This window comes from Mytilus edulis, chromosome 8, assembly GCF_963676685.1.
Source record: "Mytilus edulis chromosome 8, xbMytEdul2.2, whole genome shotgun sequence".
NCBI classification, from domain to species: Eukaryota; Metazoa; Mollusca; class Bivalvia; order Mytilida; family Mytilidae; genus Mytilus; species Mytilus edulis.
This window is the reverse complement of record NC_092351.1, coordinates 7,156,986-7,174,401: the sequence shown is the minus strand read 5'-3', so window position 1 is coordinate 7,174,401 and position 17,416 is coordinate 7,156,986. Positions and strand designations below refer to the sequence as shown.

Genomic DNA, 17,416 nt, shown 5'->3' with positions numbered 1-17,416 from the left:
CTTCTGAACAATTTCAATCTGATTTATGTCGTGATAAAATATTATTTGTTTTTATAAATTTACAGCTTCAAATTACATGATCACGATCCCACTTTTTTGCATATTATTCACGGGAATGAATGTTTACTGGATTTTTTTAAAATAAATTAATCATAATTTAAATTTTACAAAAATACAAATATTACTGAAACATCGACTCGTCCTAAAATTACAATTTACTACCTATAACTTAGTATTGTTTCCCTTCATTTTGACAATTATTGTTAACGCTCATCAGATAGATGCATTGAACAACAAACATAGGCAGAAATACAAATTATAATAATAATTAAACATTATAACAGTATCATTTCTATTTTGTCATATTTTTTTTAAAAGCACGATATAAGCACGTTTAATAATGATTACCACATTAAGCAGACGGTCATTTAGTGTATTGCCTTGTAGGAGACTTTTGTAACTAAACACCAATAAGTAATTAGAATAGTAGGAACACTGTTACTTTATTGTTTACATGGTCCAATATACTAGACTATCCTTTAATAACAGAACATTATAAATTATTGAAATATCCCCAAATCGTAATTAAATCGCCTTTATGACAAAGAATTATGTGTTCGGAGGGTAATGTATCAATACGTTACACGCGACGTTTAAAATTAAATCAAATTAATAATATAGTACAATTTAATTTGGGGTACAATTTTCAAAATATTGAATGATAATAATTTTTGTCACTCTGCCCTTAACCAAGTGGCGTTTATGCATGTTATACAAAACAAGAAAATGTTGAGATACTTTTCATGGATATCTTTTGTGTTGTGCTTCTCTACAAATATTTGGACGAAAAAAGCAGGTAATTCCTTATACATTCAGAGAATTTAAGTGAAAACATATTTATATAAAGAAAGTAGATTTCTGATGAAGACATTTTGATTCGTAGACAATTTTCATTAGTTGGTGTTGAAGTGGCTTTGTTAGACTACGAGTACTCCCAAATCAGTACTTTTTTTGTCTTTTGAGCTTTTGTTAGGGTTTTAAATGCTTTTTACGTATCGATCTGATGAGTTAAGTCCTTTCAACTGATTTTCTGATTTTGTTAGGATTTTATTATGTTGCACTGGTATACACCACTAACACAGGAACGAAAGGTGAGGGGTTGGGGGGGGGGTGACACAAGCAAACCTGTTAACCCCCGCCACATTCAAATATTATTTAATTTTGTTTTTTGTTTTGAATATGAATCAGGTTGAAAGTTTTCTAGCTTTTCAAGGCAGGTTAGGTTCTGCCCATTGTTGAAGGCTGTACGCTGACATACAGTTATTAAAACTTCTACGTCATTTGTGTCATGTTTAGACTTACAAAATGTATCTACTGCTGTACCCATATTTTGACTATTTTATTTATTATGTCTGTCTAGTTCACGCATCATTATAAATATAACGGAATTTTATGAGACTGTCATCAAAGTTAGAGGTTTAGTGCTATAAAACCAGGTTTAATCCACCATTTTCTACATTTGAAAATGCCTGTACAAAGTCAGGAATATGACAGTTCTTGTCCATTCGTTTTTTATGTGTTTTGTCATTTGATTTTGCAATGTGATTATGAACTTTCCGATTAGATTTTCCTCTGAGTTCAGTATTTGTGTTTTTTTACTTTTTGCAATTATACATATCTTCTTATTTTGATATTTTGAACTCCGAGGTTTGTAAAAATGAACCAATATAGAATACTAAAACTATTCGGTGATACGTGGTTAATAACCAATTGTCTGCTTTGACGTCCAGTGACAAATATTTCATGCATATTCGTATAGAGAACCAATTATTCAGGTGCTTTTTTTTTTAAAGTAGTGGTCCGGAATTAAGGGGTACATTTTTTTGTAAATGCCATGTGGTTTGTTAGAGGCAGACTATCATATGTGTCTATCAATTAAGCAATTTATGAAGTCACCCGGGCACCACTCAACATGTACCAAAGGAGTTATTTACCACGAACATGAGCATGGTTCAATCCAACACGATGACATAAAATGTTTTCTCTTCCTTGCCGGATGTGGCTGAGTATTCGTACATCTCACCTAGCAAAATGGACACCTCTCAGCATGGGTAGAGTAGTTATAATGACCATATTTATACTGCTTAAAAAATCATTTGGACTTCACTATGTAATTAGAAGTTTAGATATGTAGATAACTGAGGTGCTTATTTTGATACTCGCGGAATTACCTTATGGACTAACATTGGGTATATATATGCATTTTATTTATATCAACCGAGTTTCTAAATTTTGTTTAACAATGTACCTTTTCTTCAAAGTTATTTAGTGCATATGATTTTGATATTTCAAACATATAAATCAGACATTTTAAGGTGCATAATATATTACCAGTGAATTTCGGTACAGATATATAACAATATTCGAACGTTTACATCGGTAATTATGCTTTATTTTCAGATGGCCAATGTATGATGCCATTTGGTGAAGAAGATACCTATGTCAGTGCTGCTACGGGAATACTAGGTGCTAATGTAACACATATACTTAACTACCCATTAACAATTCCTAATACACCGAAATCAGATTTCGAATGCCTTGAGAAAAGAGAAGACCGATACGTCCTGAAGTAAGTTCACATCATTTTCTAGAAATTAAAAAAAAACAGGCACGGCTTCCTCTGACTCATCTTTAGATGTATACCTCGAATTTAACATCAGCGGTCATCTCAATACCAGAATCTATGTGAAACAGCACAATTTCAATTCTAAAATAATCAATCCCCCCTCCCTACCTTAGTAGCAATATACCTACTTCACCTGCACATTTTCCAACTCATTCGATAATCAAGAGCTTGCAGCTGTTACTTAGACATTGTAAAACGTCACCAATGTCTGAGTAGAAAGTTGACAACCATGGGTTATGTCAAAAAATGTCTCGTTCTGCTTAAAAAATAAAATCAGATGATACCAAGACCTTGTTGATAAATATTCCGTATCAACTTACCAAATAGTACACAATGGTATTACATTATAGAATCTAGGAATCTATTTTTGTATGATAACCTTAAACATGACCCCTCCCGTTAGATTTTTGATAACCTTACTACCCAAATGCTAGGACAAACTGACAATAATCGAAAAATGACCATAAGAGAAATACAATATCAGTGTATAAAATACAATATATGTTATATGCAAATACATGTAACAGCTCATCATCCTTTCTTTTATGAACGTCAGTGGTGTCACATTTAAAGGTTGAGTGTGAACATTTGTTAGTTTTTTTTTTGTTTTATTTTGGTAAAAAATATACTATATATTTAGTAATAAACCAAAGCTGAACTATTGACTATTGACAGATGATTTCATCTTGGACCGAAACAATCATCAACGACTCGGTGTTTACAAAGCTATATGAGCATATTACGAAAATACTCTTTTTTTTAATTTCAGAATGGTGATTGAACCTAATATATTCGGGACAATCACGAAGTTTTATATGTGTATAGAGCTGTTTAAGGCTGACAACGTTACATTTTATTATTATTTGGGAACAGGTTAGTGACAAACGTCGTGACTATATTGTGGTGTTATATTAGACAGTTGTGATAAGCACCAGATTGAATATATACAAAAATAAAGAAACAGCCATATTAGCCAGCATAGACACAGCAAAATGCCGACAAAGCTTCGATACAGGAGAATACAGTTCACTACCCCTTTATTAAAGTCTTCAAGTTAACCAAACAACAGAATATTTTTCTTTTCAACTTAACATTCCTCAGTTCCAAGTTGACATTTTTTATTTCAATCTAAGTTGCGTCTATATTCTTGTAGGTTTTAAGTTGACAAAAATGAAACCGAAATTTCTCCACTCCAACTTGACACTTCTCAGTTCCTATTTGACAGTTTTCATTTCCAGCTCAACATTTTTCGTTCTAAGTTGCCGTTTCCAGTTTCAAGTTATCATTTCTCACTTTCAATTTAATATTTCCTTCTTTCAACCTGAAATAACAAGTAAAAAATTACCAATGTCAAATCGAAAGTGTCAACAATAGAAATTAAAAATGTTAAAAATGAAATGTTCCTATTAGTCAAAATTGACAGTGACCTCACCTCCAGTTACTGCTAGTACTCTTAGATTGGGAGTTTGTGTCTTTTGTCTTGTGTCTTTTTTATATTTTGTTTTATTCCTTGTGCTGATCTGATGAGTCGGACCCTTTTTAACTAATTTAAAGTTTGTTATTTTGATTTGTTATACTTCACGTTAAAATGCCATATTTTGATTGGCGAGGGTGTTAATTTACTCTATCACATGGCTGAGAGGGTGACAATTTTTTTGAATGTTACCCTCTCGTCTAGACCAATCAAAAATCGACAATTCAAAGGAAAATGAATCGAATTTACATCAAGTAATTAAATACAATGCTTATGTTCTACGTTTTTTTGCTCAGAATTAATTATTTGATTGTCAAAATAAAAAAAAAAAACATATTGCTTAACTTTTGCTGTTTTATATAATACCTGTAATGTTGATATGTACGTGACGTCATAGGACATACTTTTAAAATACAATTAATCTGTAAAAGACAATAATGATAGGACATTCAGTATAATAAATGAAATAACACATAGCTGAGAGGGTGATAGAGCAGATTGGTACCCATCGAACATTGTTAACCTTGGCTTCGCCGCGATTGACAATGTTTTCTCGGGGTAACAATTTGCTCTATCATCCTCTCAGCTATGTGTTATTTATATAGTGTTGCCTTGTTTATTGTATAAGCATAGCCGAAGCCACACGGATACCTATATTTGTTTACATCCTTCATGTATATTAGTTTCCTGTAGATATCATTCTCATTGGCAATGATGGGTGAAGGACATTGTAGCGAAAAATTAAAACTACTAGGGGACATTTGAGCGCCGACATTAGAGCCCATTTAATGCGGGGTTCACACATTGCCGATTATTGCTCCCGTTAGAGATCAGACAGCGATACGACAGGAAAAATTAAAAAGTCGGATTACTATCCTCAATTATCTGGAATGTCCTATCAATGTCTGAACGCTTTTTAAGTTCGTAACAGATTCCTACGGGTCGGGAAGGGTCCGAATAGTTCGGCGAAGCACACCGACAGTTAGGTGCGTCTCGTAACATTCGGGGAAACTCAGCCGATTTTTTTCTAGTCGTATTACAATCGTGCCTATGTCGGGACAGATTCTGCTGTATCGGATCAAAATCTTAACAATGTTCTGTGTATTCTGAACGATGTCCTGTGGAACGGGAATGATCTGGAGAAATTTTTCATTGCTGTTTTTCTGCCAATTGAGTCCAGATTGCATCCAGATCTTGTCGATTGCGAACCTTTTTGCCGAAACTGTTCCGGAACAGTCCCGTTATTAATACGAAATTCGTCAATGATACCCACGTCAGAGTCCCGACAAGTACAAAAAACAATACGACTGAGACCAGACAAAGCCGTTTGCAATGCGATAGAGCGGACCGTGATAGGATTACGTTCCGACAGTACCTGATCATCCCGAGTTTTCCGACAGTTTTCGAACGGATAACTTCCGTCAGCGTCGGTTAACTGTCTGGTCACTGTCTGATATCTGTCGGATTACATTCGGTACAATCGGGACGCAGCCGTGACAGGCGAAATATACAAATTGGATTAGAAGCGGATTGAGAACGGGATTATCGGGATAAATTCGCTTGGAAATGGTTGAATATCGACGCTTCCTGAACAATATCTGGTTGTTGTCGTAATTAAATTGTTTGATTTTTTTTTAGAATTTGGTGTTTTTGCTCAAGACTATTTGTTAGGCGATTCTACCGGTGCCACTATTACATTTGAAGATGTGTGTAGCAGGGCATATCCTTACGAGAAACAAACATTTGTTATGTTAGTTAAAGCAGGTACGTTACTATATGTATGTCATGTTAGCATGAACTGTTTCATGTTACTCTTAATGAATATGCTAGTTGATTTGGAGAGGTTTTCAAAAATAATCGGCATAAAACAAGCACATAACATGAACTGAATAAACGTAAACGCTATCGAAATAATGGTGCGCTAAATTTTCTTTAGATATTAACGCAAGTAAAGGGAACACTTAGTTAGGATGTGTGCTTCAATTTGTAATAAGACTGACAGTATTTTTCCAAAACGAATTTTCTGGAAAGTGCACATAAAAGCAAACAAATTTATCGTTTCTTTTCTTTTAAAATTTATTTTGGCTGAGTAAATGTTTTGACAGTTTTCAAATTAAAATCAGAATTTGTTTCGTTTTTTCTTTTTTGTCAATTTTGATTCATTTATAAGTTCACTTAAAAATTGTTATGTATTCTTAAATTAAGTTTATAATGACTACTTCACTTGTTCTGCTGCTTCTTTAGTGTAGTTGATATATATATAATATATGAGAGTAACAAAAGGTTAGTTTTTTATAATCCGGTTATATACCCTAAAGTGGTTTTCCATCTCTCAAAATTTAGTCATATTGAATGTAACGCAGAGATTGACTTTGGTATAGTAATAGGACCATATAGACTTCTTTCTATCAGAAAACACAAATAAGAATGCTCTTTTCAAATTTGGTCTCAGGAACAGATGAAAAGGGGTTTTCATTTTTGTACCTATCGTTCCATTCCAGATGCATATGATAATGGGTTATTGACAACGAGGTGTCCAGATGATTTATTGGCAATATTCCAGAGTGTAAACATTACCCTGTCGGACGGCACCAAAACGACTAGCTGTCCAGGAAACACATTAGATGTGTGTGCAAACAGAACAACAGTTAGTTTTGGGTACAATGATTCATGTTCCTCTCCTGCCAAACAAACATCTCGTATGTATAAAACTCTGTTATCATATTAGACGTAAAATATACGTATCATTTTTATTTTATTGACATAATATTTGCGATGGGTCATTAAGCTGAAGAGTAAAAGAAAACATATCTCAAAATTAAACATGGAAGGGTTTATATCATTATGAAAATAGAACTAAACAACTCATATGAATACTACCACTTTAACAATGTTAAATACCTATAATAATCATCAATTACAAAAACAAAATAATAAAAAAAATGGTAAATTTGTACCTTTTTGTTATGATTAAAAGTCATCAAATTATATGATGTCTGTGTTCCTTCTTAACTAAATTTCAACCAAAAAATGCTTATAAAGAACTTGATTTTAACTCAGATAATGGAAGCTACAGTTGTTTATTTTATACCACTGTGAACAGCTTTACATATCTTGGACTTTGGAACCAGGACAATACTGTTGACGACACGAATACTTACAGATTTTCTTGCTTTGTAAGTAGTCTGACATTTCATAAATTTAGTCGCTAATGAAATACAATTATATTTTTCAATTTAAGGAACTTCAGAATCTGAGATCAACCCCAGTTTTTAATGGGGTTCGTGTTACTTGGTCTTTAGTTTTCTATGTTGTGTCTTGTGTACTATTATTTGTGTGTTTGTCGTTTCCTTTTTAGCCATGGCAATGTCATTTTATTTTCGATCTATGAGTTTGAATGTCCATCTGGTATCTTTCGCCCCTCTTTTATAAGTACTTATAGACGACAATAACCAGTTTTGATATGATCTCCGAATTCACAACATGGTTTACCGGGAAAATCATCGCTTTTAATTGACCAAAGAATAAACAATTCTAATATGACGCGCTTCATTTGCTGTGTGAACAAACCCATGATCTAAATCTAATAAAATTTGTTTGCACATGCGTAAATAGACTTCTTCAGAATAATGAATTTTATCACATTATCATGCACTTAATATATTTCTGTAACTTTAAAACACTTTCAAACTCTTTAATGATGCACATGATGTTACTAATTCATTTATTATGACTGTGATGTGTTGCATTCCGAAATTGACATATTTTACCTATATACGACAACCGTACATGCTGGCTATTCAAACTCCTCCCTCTGCAAAGTCACAGTGCTTCTTTACAAACAAAAAAGGGAGGTTCATGGAAGAGACTACACAAACGCGTTAACCTTAATTGTTCTATTCAGAATCGAAATAATTGATGCAAGCTATCCTTTATTGTAGTTTTAATATGGATAGGCATTATATTCGTGTTATTTTAGCCCTCACTATATATCACTCGGGCAAAAACAATCACAAATATAATGCCTACCATGTTAAAACTACAATAAAGTATAGCTTGCATCAATTATTCCTAAAATAAAAAGTTTTAAGAATATGATATGTTTTTATAATGTTTGGTCTCTCCATGATAATCTGTATCATGCAATGTTTATAATGTTTGGTCTCTCCATGATAATCTGTATCATGCAATGTTTATAATGTTTGGTCTCTCCATGATAATCTGTATCATGCAATGTTTATAATGTTTGGTCTCTCCATGATAATCTGTATCATGCAATGTTTATAAGGTTTGGTCTCTCCATGATAATCTGTATCATGCAATGTTTATAATGTTTGGTCTCTCCATGATAATCTGTATCATGCAATGTTTATAATGTTTGGTCTCTCCATGATAATCTGTATCATGCAATGTAAAAGCAGACCATTCGTTTTTCTTCAAAAATTTGCAAACGAATCAAAAATTTATTTATCATAATATATAATTATGCCTCTATAACAATATAAGAAATACATGTAGAACAAAGCATAAACATAGTATCATCATAAATCGAGGCAAGTTTAAAGTTCCAAGTCAAAGAATTAATCAGATATGATCAAAACATTTAATGATTGTCATGATTGTGAGCATTAAAAAAAAACGATCTTCAACCGATACATGTATGAAATTGGCGTTACCACTGTTACAGGCATTCAAGAAAGAGGGAGGCACTGTTTATTCTACCGAGACACCTAAGTTTTGTGATACAGCAACAACTGCTACGAATCCAGGACCAGATGGGCTGACAATTGTTTCCTGGGATATTTCAGGTTACTGTAGTTCTTAGATAACTGCGAATTCAAATAAGCCAAAATAATAAGGATCAGCTGCAACTTATTCTTTATTTATATGCACCTCGCCAAAAGTTAAGCAACACCTAAATGTGTTTGCTTCTCGTTTTTGTTGTTGCTTATAAATAAAAAAAAATTCCATATATTTCGTTAATCTATTTTAATGGACAGATTAGAACTCAGGTATATATTTTATTCCTATGTATCTTAAAAAAACAAGAGTTTCTATAAGGCTAAATACAATTTTTTTAATTGCAAGTTTCTTGCAATAAAATGGTGTTTTACGTGCTGATTCTCAGTGTTTACGATAAATATTCTGTTTTGGAAGATGCCCAGACGTAAGATAACAATAGAAAAGAAATAACTGCGAATTCAAATAAGCCAAAATAAGTTATTAGTATGTGCACTACTGGTTTGAGTATGCGCAGAATAGCTGTTCAATATGGGGTTGCAATTTCGAGGTCATTAAAGCATCATAGAGATAGTGGGATCGTAGATGAGCAGGAACGTTCTAGTAGATCATGTAAAAACTCCTACAGATGACAGTACTTTTTCCATAGTCATTTCGTCGTCATTCACTACTACATGTACGTCTTGTTTGCCGGAGACTAAATAAAGCTGGTTCACGAACACGTCAAAAGACCATTTCTGACTTGTAGACATCGTTAATTTGACACAAGTGACGATTAGATCAAAGCATGAGATGACGTATGGATGAAATTTCCGGAGGCGTGGGGGTTACTGGGAAAAGTGTAATATTACATTTTCCCATTATTAGATTGGCCTTTTGTGTACCCAAAACAGTAGTCTTGGTAGTCAACTTAGAAGCGCTATGATTGGATGTAAGGGTACAATATATATTTTTTTATTTATCTATGAATAACTGCAGTGTGTAAATTTACAATATAAATTTTAAAAACTATTGAAATATTTTCTAGAGAATTATTCGAAAAGGCTTCCAAAATTTCATAAATTTGGTGCAAAATGACGGTGGGCATGGATAACATAAACAAGCTCCGTTGGAAATTGGTCATGATACTATTTGGCTTCAATTTTTAGAATACAGTAATAAAGTACTAACACCACACATAACTGTTTATCCAGGTTTTTATTATAAAATCTGGTAAATTTAGAAAATGTTAGTATTGTCGCATATGGCAGAATAAATAGTATCGTTTTCCCTACACTCGTCACTGAACTTAATTGTAATAGAATGTATTCACAAATTGGATTTGTTTTTTGCCATTTTACAACTTTTTGTCATAAATTTAATAGCGAAAAATTCATTCATGAAAACAGTCAAAACTTTCACTTGGCCAATAATATTATGTATGGTATCTTATAAAAACACAAATTCAGTTAATTTAATTTTATTTCGATTAGTTATGAATAAAGTAAAAAACAATTCTGAAAAAATTATCAGGTTTTGCTTAACTTTTGGCGAGTTGTAAAATTCAAACATCTTTCCGTTTAAAAATGAGAATTTTAAGTACAAAGCAATAGATTTTTTTTGTAATCTAATTGAAGTGCTTTTAACTTGATAAATATGGAAAATGAAGATGTGTGTATACAAATTAAGCCGATGTGCCTTGCTTGTTAATGTCAATAAGACAACCAGTAGATAAATGTCATTGTACGGTCTTTCAATATAAGCAAACAAAAGCCGTCAGGTCAGTTATAAAATGCCCTTAAATTACAAAAAAAGCTATAAAAAAAACAACAACGATATTTTGCATACCAAAACAATCTAACGGAAAACACATATAACTGCAAACAAAAAAACCATGACAATCATTAAATTTCGGGTTCCTAACTTGACACAAACACAAACAGAGTAAGGAGGGATTAAACAGGTCGAATACATTACCTTTAACCGGTTTGCATCATTGTTTGTTTGTTCCCTGTACAATTACAAATTATCAATTCATACAGAAGGTTTGTCCGGCAAAGTTAGTCATACTTGGACAAACGTTAAACAATCAATAATGGTAACAACTTAGTGAAACAGCATTTTTTGTGTGCATTTGGCAACATTTGTCTTTCGCAAAAAATTGTAACAATGATTTCTATCACATGAAGATATTGTGGTACTCTTCCTGTATAACATATCAGACGTAATGTCCCAATCCGAACAGATATGAATGACTTATTAATCAATAAGTACAACATAACAGGTGCCCTCTTCATCGTGAGATTTGCTGCCGGAATGTAGGTAGACATATAGCTGTACTCCAGTTGATTCGTTGTTGACCAGTTTGGTTAGTGTATCATGCATAAGACCTGTTCTTTATAATAGTAATGTTTATACAAATTATATATTTAATGTTGTTTTTTTTTCTTCAGAAATCTGTCTGGATGGAATACCAGGTATGTATAGACTCCATATAATCAAGAACTTATGTCACATGATCAGCTTTAATTGTTAACTAACAAAAAAAGATATATAGATATAGCAGGAATAACAATTCCAATCCACTCCAGGAAATTACAAAACATCAAACAAATTAAACGTTGCTATTAAAACAGGACAATGAATGAAAGATAAACAATGAACATACATTTCTTAATTAAGAAAAAGTATTCACAAAAATATCGGAACTCCAAGGTAAATTTAAGAATGGAAACGTTCATAAAAACTAACGAAATCAGACGAACAAAATGGTGTTCTAAGACCTGGTTTTATAGATAGATAATTTTTGAACCTCGTACTTGATATTGCTGTTATATTGATATTTCTATAGTCCTGACATTTGATAACATCAATATATATTTTAATATTTTTTTTTTTAGGAATAATGCATGTACAGCCATGCCAGCTATTATTTTGTAAAAAACTTTTTTCGATATATTTTAATTTCATGTTTATAAAAGGAATTTTATATTAAAGGGGCACTAGCTGTCAAATTCGTGGTCACCGATTTGACTGAAATTCTCATATTTGATTTATAATAGTGTAAAACATTTATCCAAACTACCAAAAGTGTAAAATAAACAGTTTCCAGAGCACGGAGTAGATAATATGTAGGTTCGTTTCGTGTGTACATGTATTTTAGTCCAGACGCCATCTAATTAACTATCTATTTGACCTCAGATGACCATATAAGCGATGTAAACATGAATGAAGATATGAATAGATTAAACCAACACGTGCAATTGGATTTGTTTAGGTCTCTTTGAGTTTATTTTATAGATTGAATGAATGAATGAATGAATATTTTATTTGCAAAAGCATATATAACATGCTATGGCAATACATAGTATATACATAATGTGACAAAAGACTGGTAACAGACTGAGAACAATACAATAATAACATACATGTTGTAGCTAACCAATAATATCAGACCTAGCTTTCCATGCACTCTTCAAATAGTTACAGAGCTTAAAAAAGATTAAAAATATATGTTTCTCATTGTTTTAACCGTATAAGAATGATTTTATATGGATCGAATCAGTATTCAAATGATTTATCGTAGTTTCACTTTCATTGTTGACATTCTTTTTCTTTAAATAACCAGTACACGTACAATGCATGCGTTGTCAATCTCTAGCAAGGGGTTAAATTGAAGTTCACATGACGGATTTAATGAGGTCGACTAATTCACTTGCAAGTGAATGAGTAATTATCAATGTTTCTTCGCTTAATTTGACAAAATTGAACCATTTTGGCTGCTAAAAGCGAATTATTATTTCACTTTTTCACTTTCATTATTGATTGAACAAAAAAAATCTTACTTTAGTTTTTTTATATATCTCGTAGCTAGTGCCCCTTTAATGATTTTATTTGTACAATAAATTATGTGTTATTTCCAGGTAGCTCTGACGAGACAGCTGACACAGACATGTCGTGGATATACTACTTGGTAGCTGGTCTTGCCATATTGCCACTCTTGATTTGGTTTATTTGCTTGTTTACCTTATGTTACAAGAAATATGGATGTATTTGCAAGCGTATTAAAATACCAAAAGTAAAACTACCGACAAAGAACAAAAAGCGTCTGACACCAAAACCACCATCTGAACATGAAATTGATGTCAGCAAGGGCGAGATAGTCGGGCCAGCGAGGTTTACAGGACCTATTATCACAGGACCCGAGTATAACATGGCTAATTTGTACCGACCTAAGAAACAAGTCGACGATTTCACAATGTTGAGTGCTATCTTCGTTGACAACAAACCATTATATTTACTGGGTGCTCCTAACATTAGACCAATATATAAGGATACATTTGATGACTATATGATGGGTGGACTACGGCGGAGTTATACTCAAATAAGTATTGATTCGAGTATCTATGAGAAAAAGGAGGATTGAGATGGGATAATTAAAACAACTACCTAGAGCTTTCCAAGCAATTATAAAAAACAAAAAACTTTACACATTTATGAAATCAGATTATTGATTGGTTATTAATATTGGATTATCAAATATAACAATTGAGCCATCATTGATTGTTATGACGAGACCCGTTGGCTCATTTTTTATTGCTTTCTATCAATTCTGGAAAAAAAATCAATAGACCATCTCTTGATGTAGTTTAAAATTAGAAAATTTGTATTACAATTACAGTGGGAAACATCCTGAAAGAAAATTCGACAGGAACTATATAAACTATCCGGTTGGTCTAATAAAAAAAAAAACAATCACCAAAATGGCAAGTCGAGCCGTGTAGTAGTTCTGTTATATTTAATCAGAATTTAAATAAACCGTGCTACTATTATTTCCTTAATAATGCAATGCACATGTAGAACGCTTTATTTTATTTAACAATGAACTGATTTTCAATTAGATATAAAAAACGATGTGGAATGGAACCTTTTTTGAAATATTTCCGAATATGTAAATGTTTACATCAACCGTGTAATCAGTTTCAACACCCTAAACGAATACGGCATTTTTTTTAAATATTTTTTACGAAAGAAAAAATAAACTTGTTAAAATTCATATAAGTATAATGTCTTGATAGTTAAAGAATAACTAAGCCTCGTTAATAACAATAAACAAACACACAGCCAAATGTACATACAGTGTTCTTTGTTAACATGTTTATTTTATTACGTGGGTAACATATCATCATAACATCGTTATTGATACTTAATCAGTTTATTAAATTTCAAAGATTGATTGTTTAGAATTAACAATTATGTTTTGTATGTCTGCATATTCACATAGCGGTCATTGTTTAACATAGAGTATACTTGTCCATGTTTGCATAATTAATTTATGAATTATGACGCTTTTAAATGTCTTTCATCATAATAAAAATTTAAATAGAAACGTTTGGTGTATTATTTTCAGTCTACCTTTAAAGGTTCTAATGTTTATATATTTATATGAATTGAAAAATGAATTAGTCAATTCTTTTTCTAATGAATTAGTCAATTCATTTTCTCTAACTCTAGTATCAACAGGGGAAAACTTATGACAGACAGGAACTATTTAATGTATTGATTTACCATTTAACAATTTATCAAATCGATTGATTTCTTTAATGATTTTACTGACCGAAAAAATCAGTCAGAGTGTGTATAAAAAAGAAGATGTGGTATGATTGCCAATGAGACAACTCTCCAAAAAAGCCAAATGAAAAAAAACACTATAGGTCATCGTACGTCCTTCAACATTGAGCAAAGCCTAATATTATACCACATAGTCTGCTATAAAAGGCCCTGATATGAAATTGAAATTAACAATTCAAACAAGAAAACTTACTGCTGAAATATTTTCATCCCTTGGCGTCCGTCGTCCGTCTACGTTATAACTAATTTCCGTTATTTCTAGAAAAACAATTTCTAGAAAAACATAACTGTTTATTTTTTAGTCAGTCATTTGACCAATTGTAGCGTTTTGAACGCAACAATGAAAGAACGACAGAAGCTATGAAATATTACAACCGATAAGTTTAGTGTTTCAGGAAAAAAAAAAGAAATTGGAGGGAAATGCATTATTTGTTGTATCTTATTGGTGATTTTTATGGGGTTGATCATCTTAATATTTTGAGGACTTTTGTTTTTGTGTATTTGTCTTTCGAGGTCATTTGGTGTACGTTTTACTACAACGTGATATTTTGACATCTATCCTTATCCTTTTTTCATAATCAATTTATTTGAAAACAAACGTTTATTCACAAATCTCAATACAAGTAAATGTCTCGTTGATACTTTGAGTAACAGACGTCGATTTTATGTCACTTACCATGAAGAAATTATGCATATTTAGGTCATTGCGGGCTCTTGTACGTATTATACATTAAAGACTGCTTGAAATGCTGGAATCTTATTATAATGATGGGAGTTTTTACCAGCCGTGCGAGATCTTAATATATATATGTGTTTTCCCTTTTATTGAAAGTCTTGGATGTGTGTGCTGCTTAAATCTAGCTTGTTGGTCATCATTAGAGTAGGATATGGAGTGGATAGTGGTTGTTGAATTGAAAGTTTAAATTCGTTTTTTTCGTAAACAAACAATGCTATATAAATAAGGATATGTTGATTGTCAATGCGACAATTGTACTAAAGAGTCCGAAAATTAATGTTAACAACTATAGGTCACTGCACATCCTTTGATAATAATTATTAAACAAGTCGTATAGACGGCTCTAGCTTCGAATATCCACGACACAAACAAATGTGAAAACGTTCAAATAAGAAAACCAACTCCGTGATTAAAGAAACAAACAGCACAATAATCGGGAAACAAACGTGGCAAACAGATATCAATGGCCAAACCACTGTATATATACCGGCTCCTGACTCGAAACAACTGACCAATTGGTTATTTTCTTTTCTTTCTGGAAGACATTAACGCATTCGAAGACTGCAAGGACTGGGAACAAAGAACATGGGGTATTTATTACGAATACAACGCTTATATATGTTTTCAATAAAGTTACATAAATTTAAATATGTGTCTTGCCCTATTTATAGGCATTATGTTTTCTGGTCTGTGCGTCCGTTCGTCCTTTTTGTCGTTCGTTCGTTCGTTCGTTCTTCCGTCTATCCCGCTTCAGGTTAAAGGTTTTGGTTAATGTTTTTGGTTAAAGTTTTTGATCAAGGTAGTTTTTGATGAAGGTGAAGTCCTATCAACTTGAAACTTAGTACACATGTTCCTTATGATATGATCTATATAATTTAAATGCCAAATTAGAGTTTTAATCACAATGTCAAGGTCCACTAAAAACATAGAAAGTGATTGTGCGATTTGGGCATCCATATGGACACCTTCTTATTTTGTTATCTTATTTCTCGGTAAAAAAATGTCCATTTATTTCTATTTATATCCTGTTTATGAAAAATAGCAAAAATAATTATATTAACAATTGTAAAACTTATAATTTGAGGATACTTTAGACTAACAGCCATTAATAACTTAACTTCTAAAATGATGTTACTAGTATAAACAACTATCACAGCCGCTCGAGAAATCACCCATGACAGTAATGCAGTTAACATTTCATTTTGATTTATATCTATAGAGTCTGTTAAAAGGAAGATGGTAAAATGTTTTTCAAAATACAGCGTTTAGACTTAAAAAAAACCTTCGTCATTGTGGGCAGTGATGTATGTTGTAATGGTTGTTTCTTTTGTAAAGCAATATCTCGGCGTGTTATACAATTAAACATTCAGATGCAACAACAAACTACAAAATAGACTGATGTACTTTAAAAGTGAACAGACGACTATAGAAAATGTAAATGAATAATTGAAGATGTTTCACTTGTAACACACAACAATAAAGAAAGCTGCAATTTTCATTTAAGTACTGAACATTGTTAAGTTGCATAATCAATTTAACTTTATGTAAATTAACAAAGTTTAACACTCTGCGATCATTTCATTATTTGTTGTCTGCTTAACGTCCAGTGGCAGATATTTCATGCATATATTAGACGCACACAAATGAACACAAAGTTCTTTGTAGATGGTTTAACTAGCTGAAGAACGGAAAATTAGTAACGATCATCCCCCATACAGAGTTGTTGCTAGGCTCCTGTAGTGTGTTGCGAGCGTGGCTCTCATCAGATTTTATGTCCTTATTCCAATCGAAAAATGCTTTAAGTTCATTTTACTGTTTATTGAACCTGCAACAAATTTGTTCAAGATGTAGTAATTCAGTATTTAAATTCGACTTTTGAACGAAGAAACGCTTTTGATAACTGTTTCGGATTTTTTTTGCATCAGAATTAGAAAGTGAAAAGTGTTACAGTAATTGTATTGAAATATTCTCGATAAAGTAATTGACATATTAACAAAAAAAAACACAAATAGTGAAAAATCGTTTAATATTTTGTGTCAAACATAAATATATTTTTGCAACAATATCTATCTTTATTGAAAACAGTTTAGAAGAACATAAACTTTGTGCCCAATTTAATGAGAATAAGAAAGCCATGGACAAATAAGTAGATTATACACAGTTGATAATG

At 32.0% G+C, this 17,416-nt stretch overlaps 1 protein-coding gene across 1 annotated transcript; it reads left to right on the top strand.

The window, feature by feature from the left end:
• The first annotated feature begins 752 nt into the window (after positions 1-752).
• Positions 753-14,211, top strand: LOC139484705 (uncharacterized). Its single transcript, XM_071268577.1, has 9 exons — positions 753-856; positions 2,461-2,629; positions 3,456-3,559; positions 5,799-5,924; positions 6,662-6,859; positions 7,221-7,336; positions 8,848-8,968; positions 11,333-11,356; positions 12,803-14,211. Exons 1-9 carry the CDS (start codon positions 763-765, stop codon positions 13,303-13,305), a joined length of 1,455 nt encoding a protein of 484 aa, XP_071124678.1. The 5' UTR covers positions 753-762; the 3' UTR covers positions 13,306-14,211.
• Positions 14,212-17,416: the final 3,205 nt, after the last annotated feature.

Coding starts and splice junctions, on each gene's coding strand:
- LOC139484705 (XM_071268577.1), top strand. CDS start 763: ATGCATGTTATACAAAACAAGAAAATGTTGAGATACTTTTCATGGATA. Junction 2,630..3,455: donor GAAGACCGATACGTCCTGAA/GTAAGTTCACAT, acceptor TTTTAATTTCAG/AATGGTGATTGAACCTAATA. Junction 7,337..8,847: donor CTTACAGATTTTCTTGCTTT/GTAAGTAGTCTG, acceptor CCACTGTTACAG/GCATTCAAGAAAGAGGGAGG.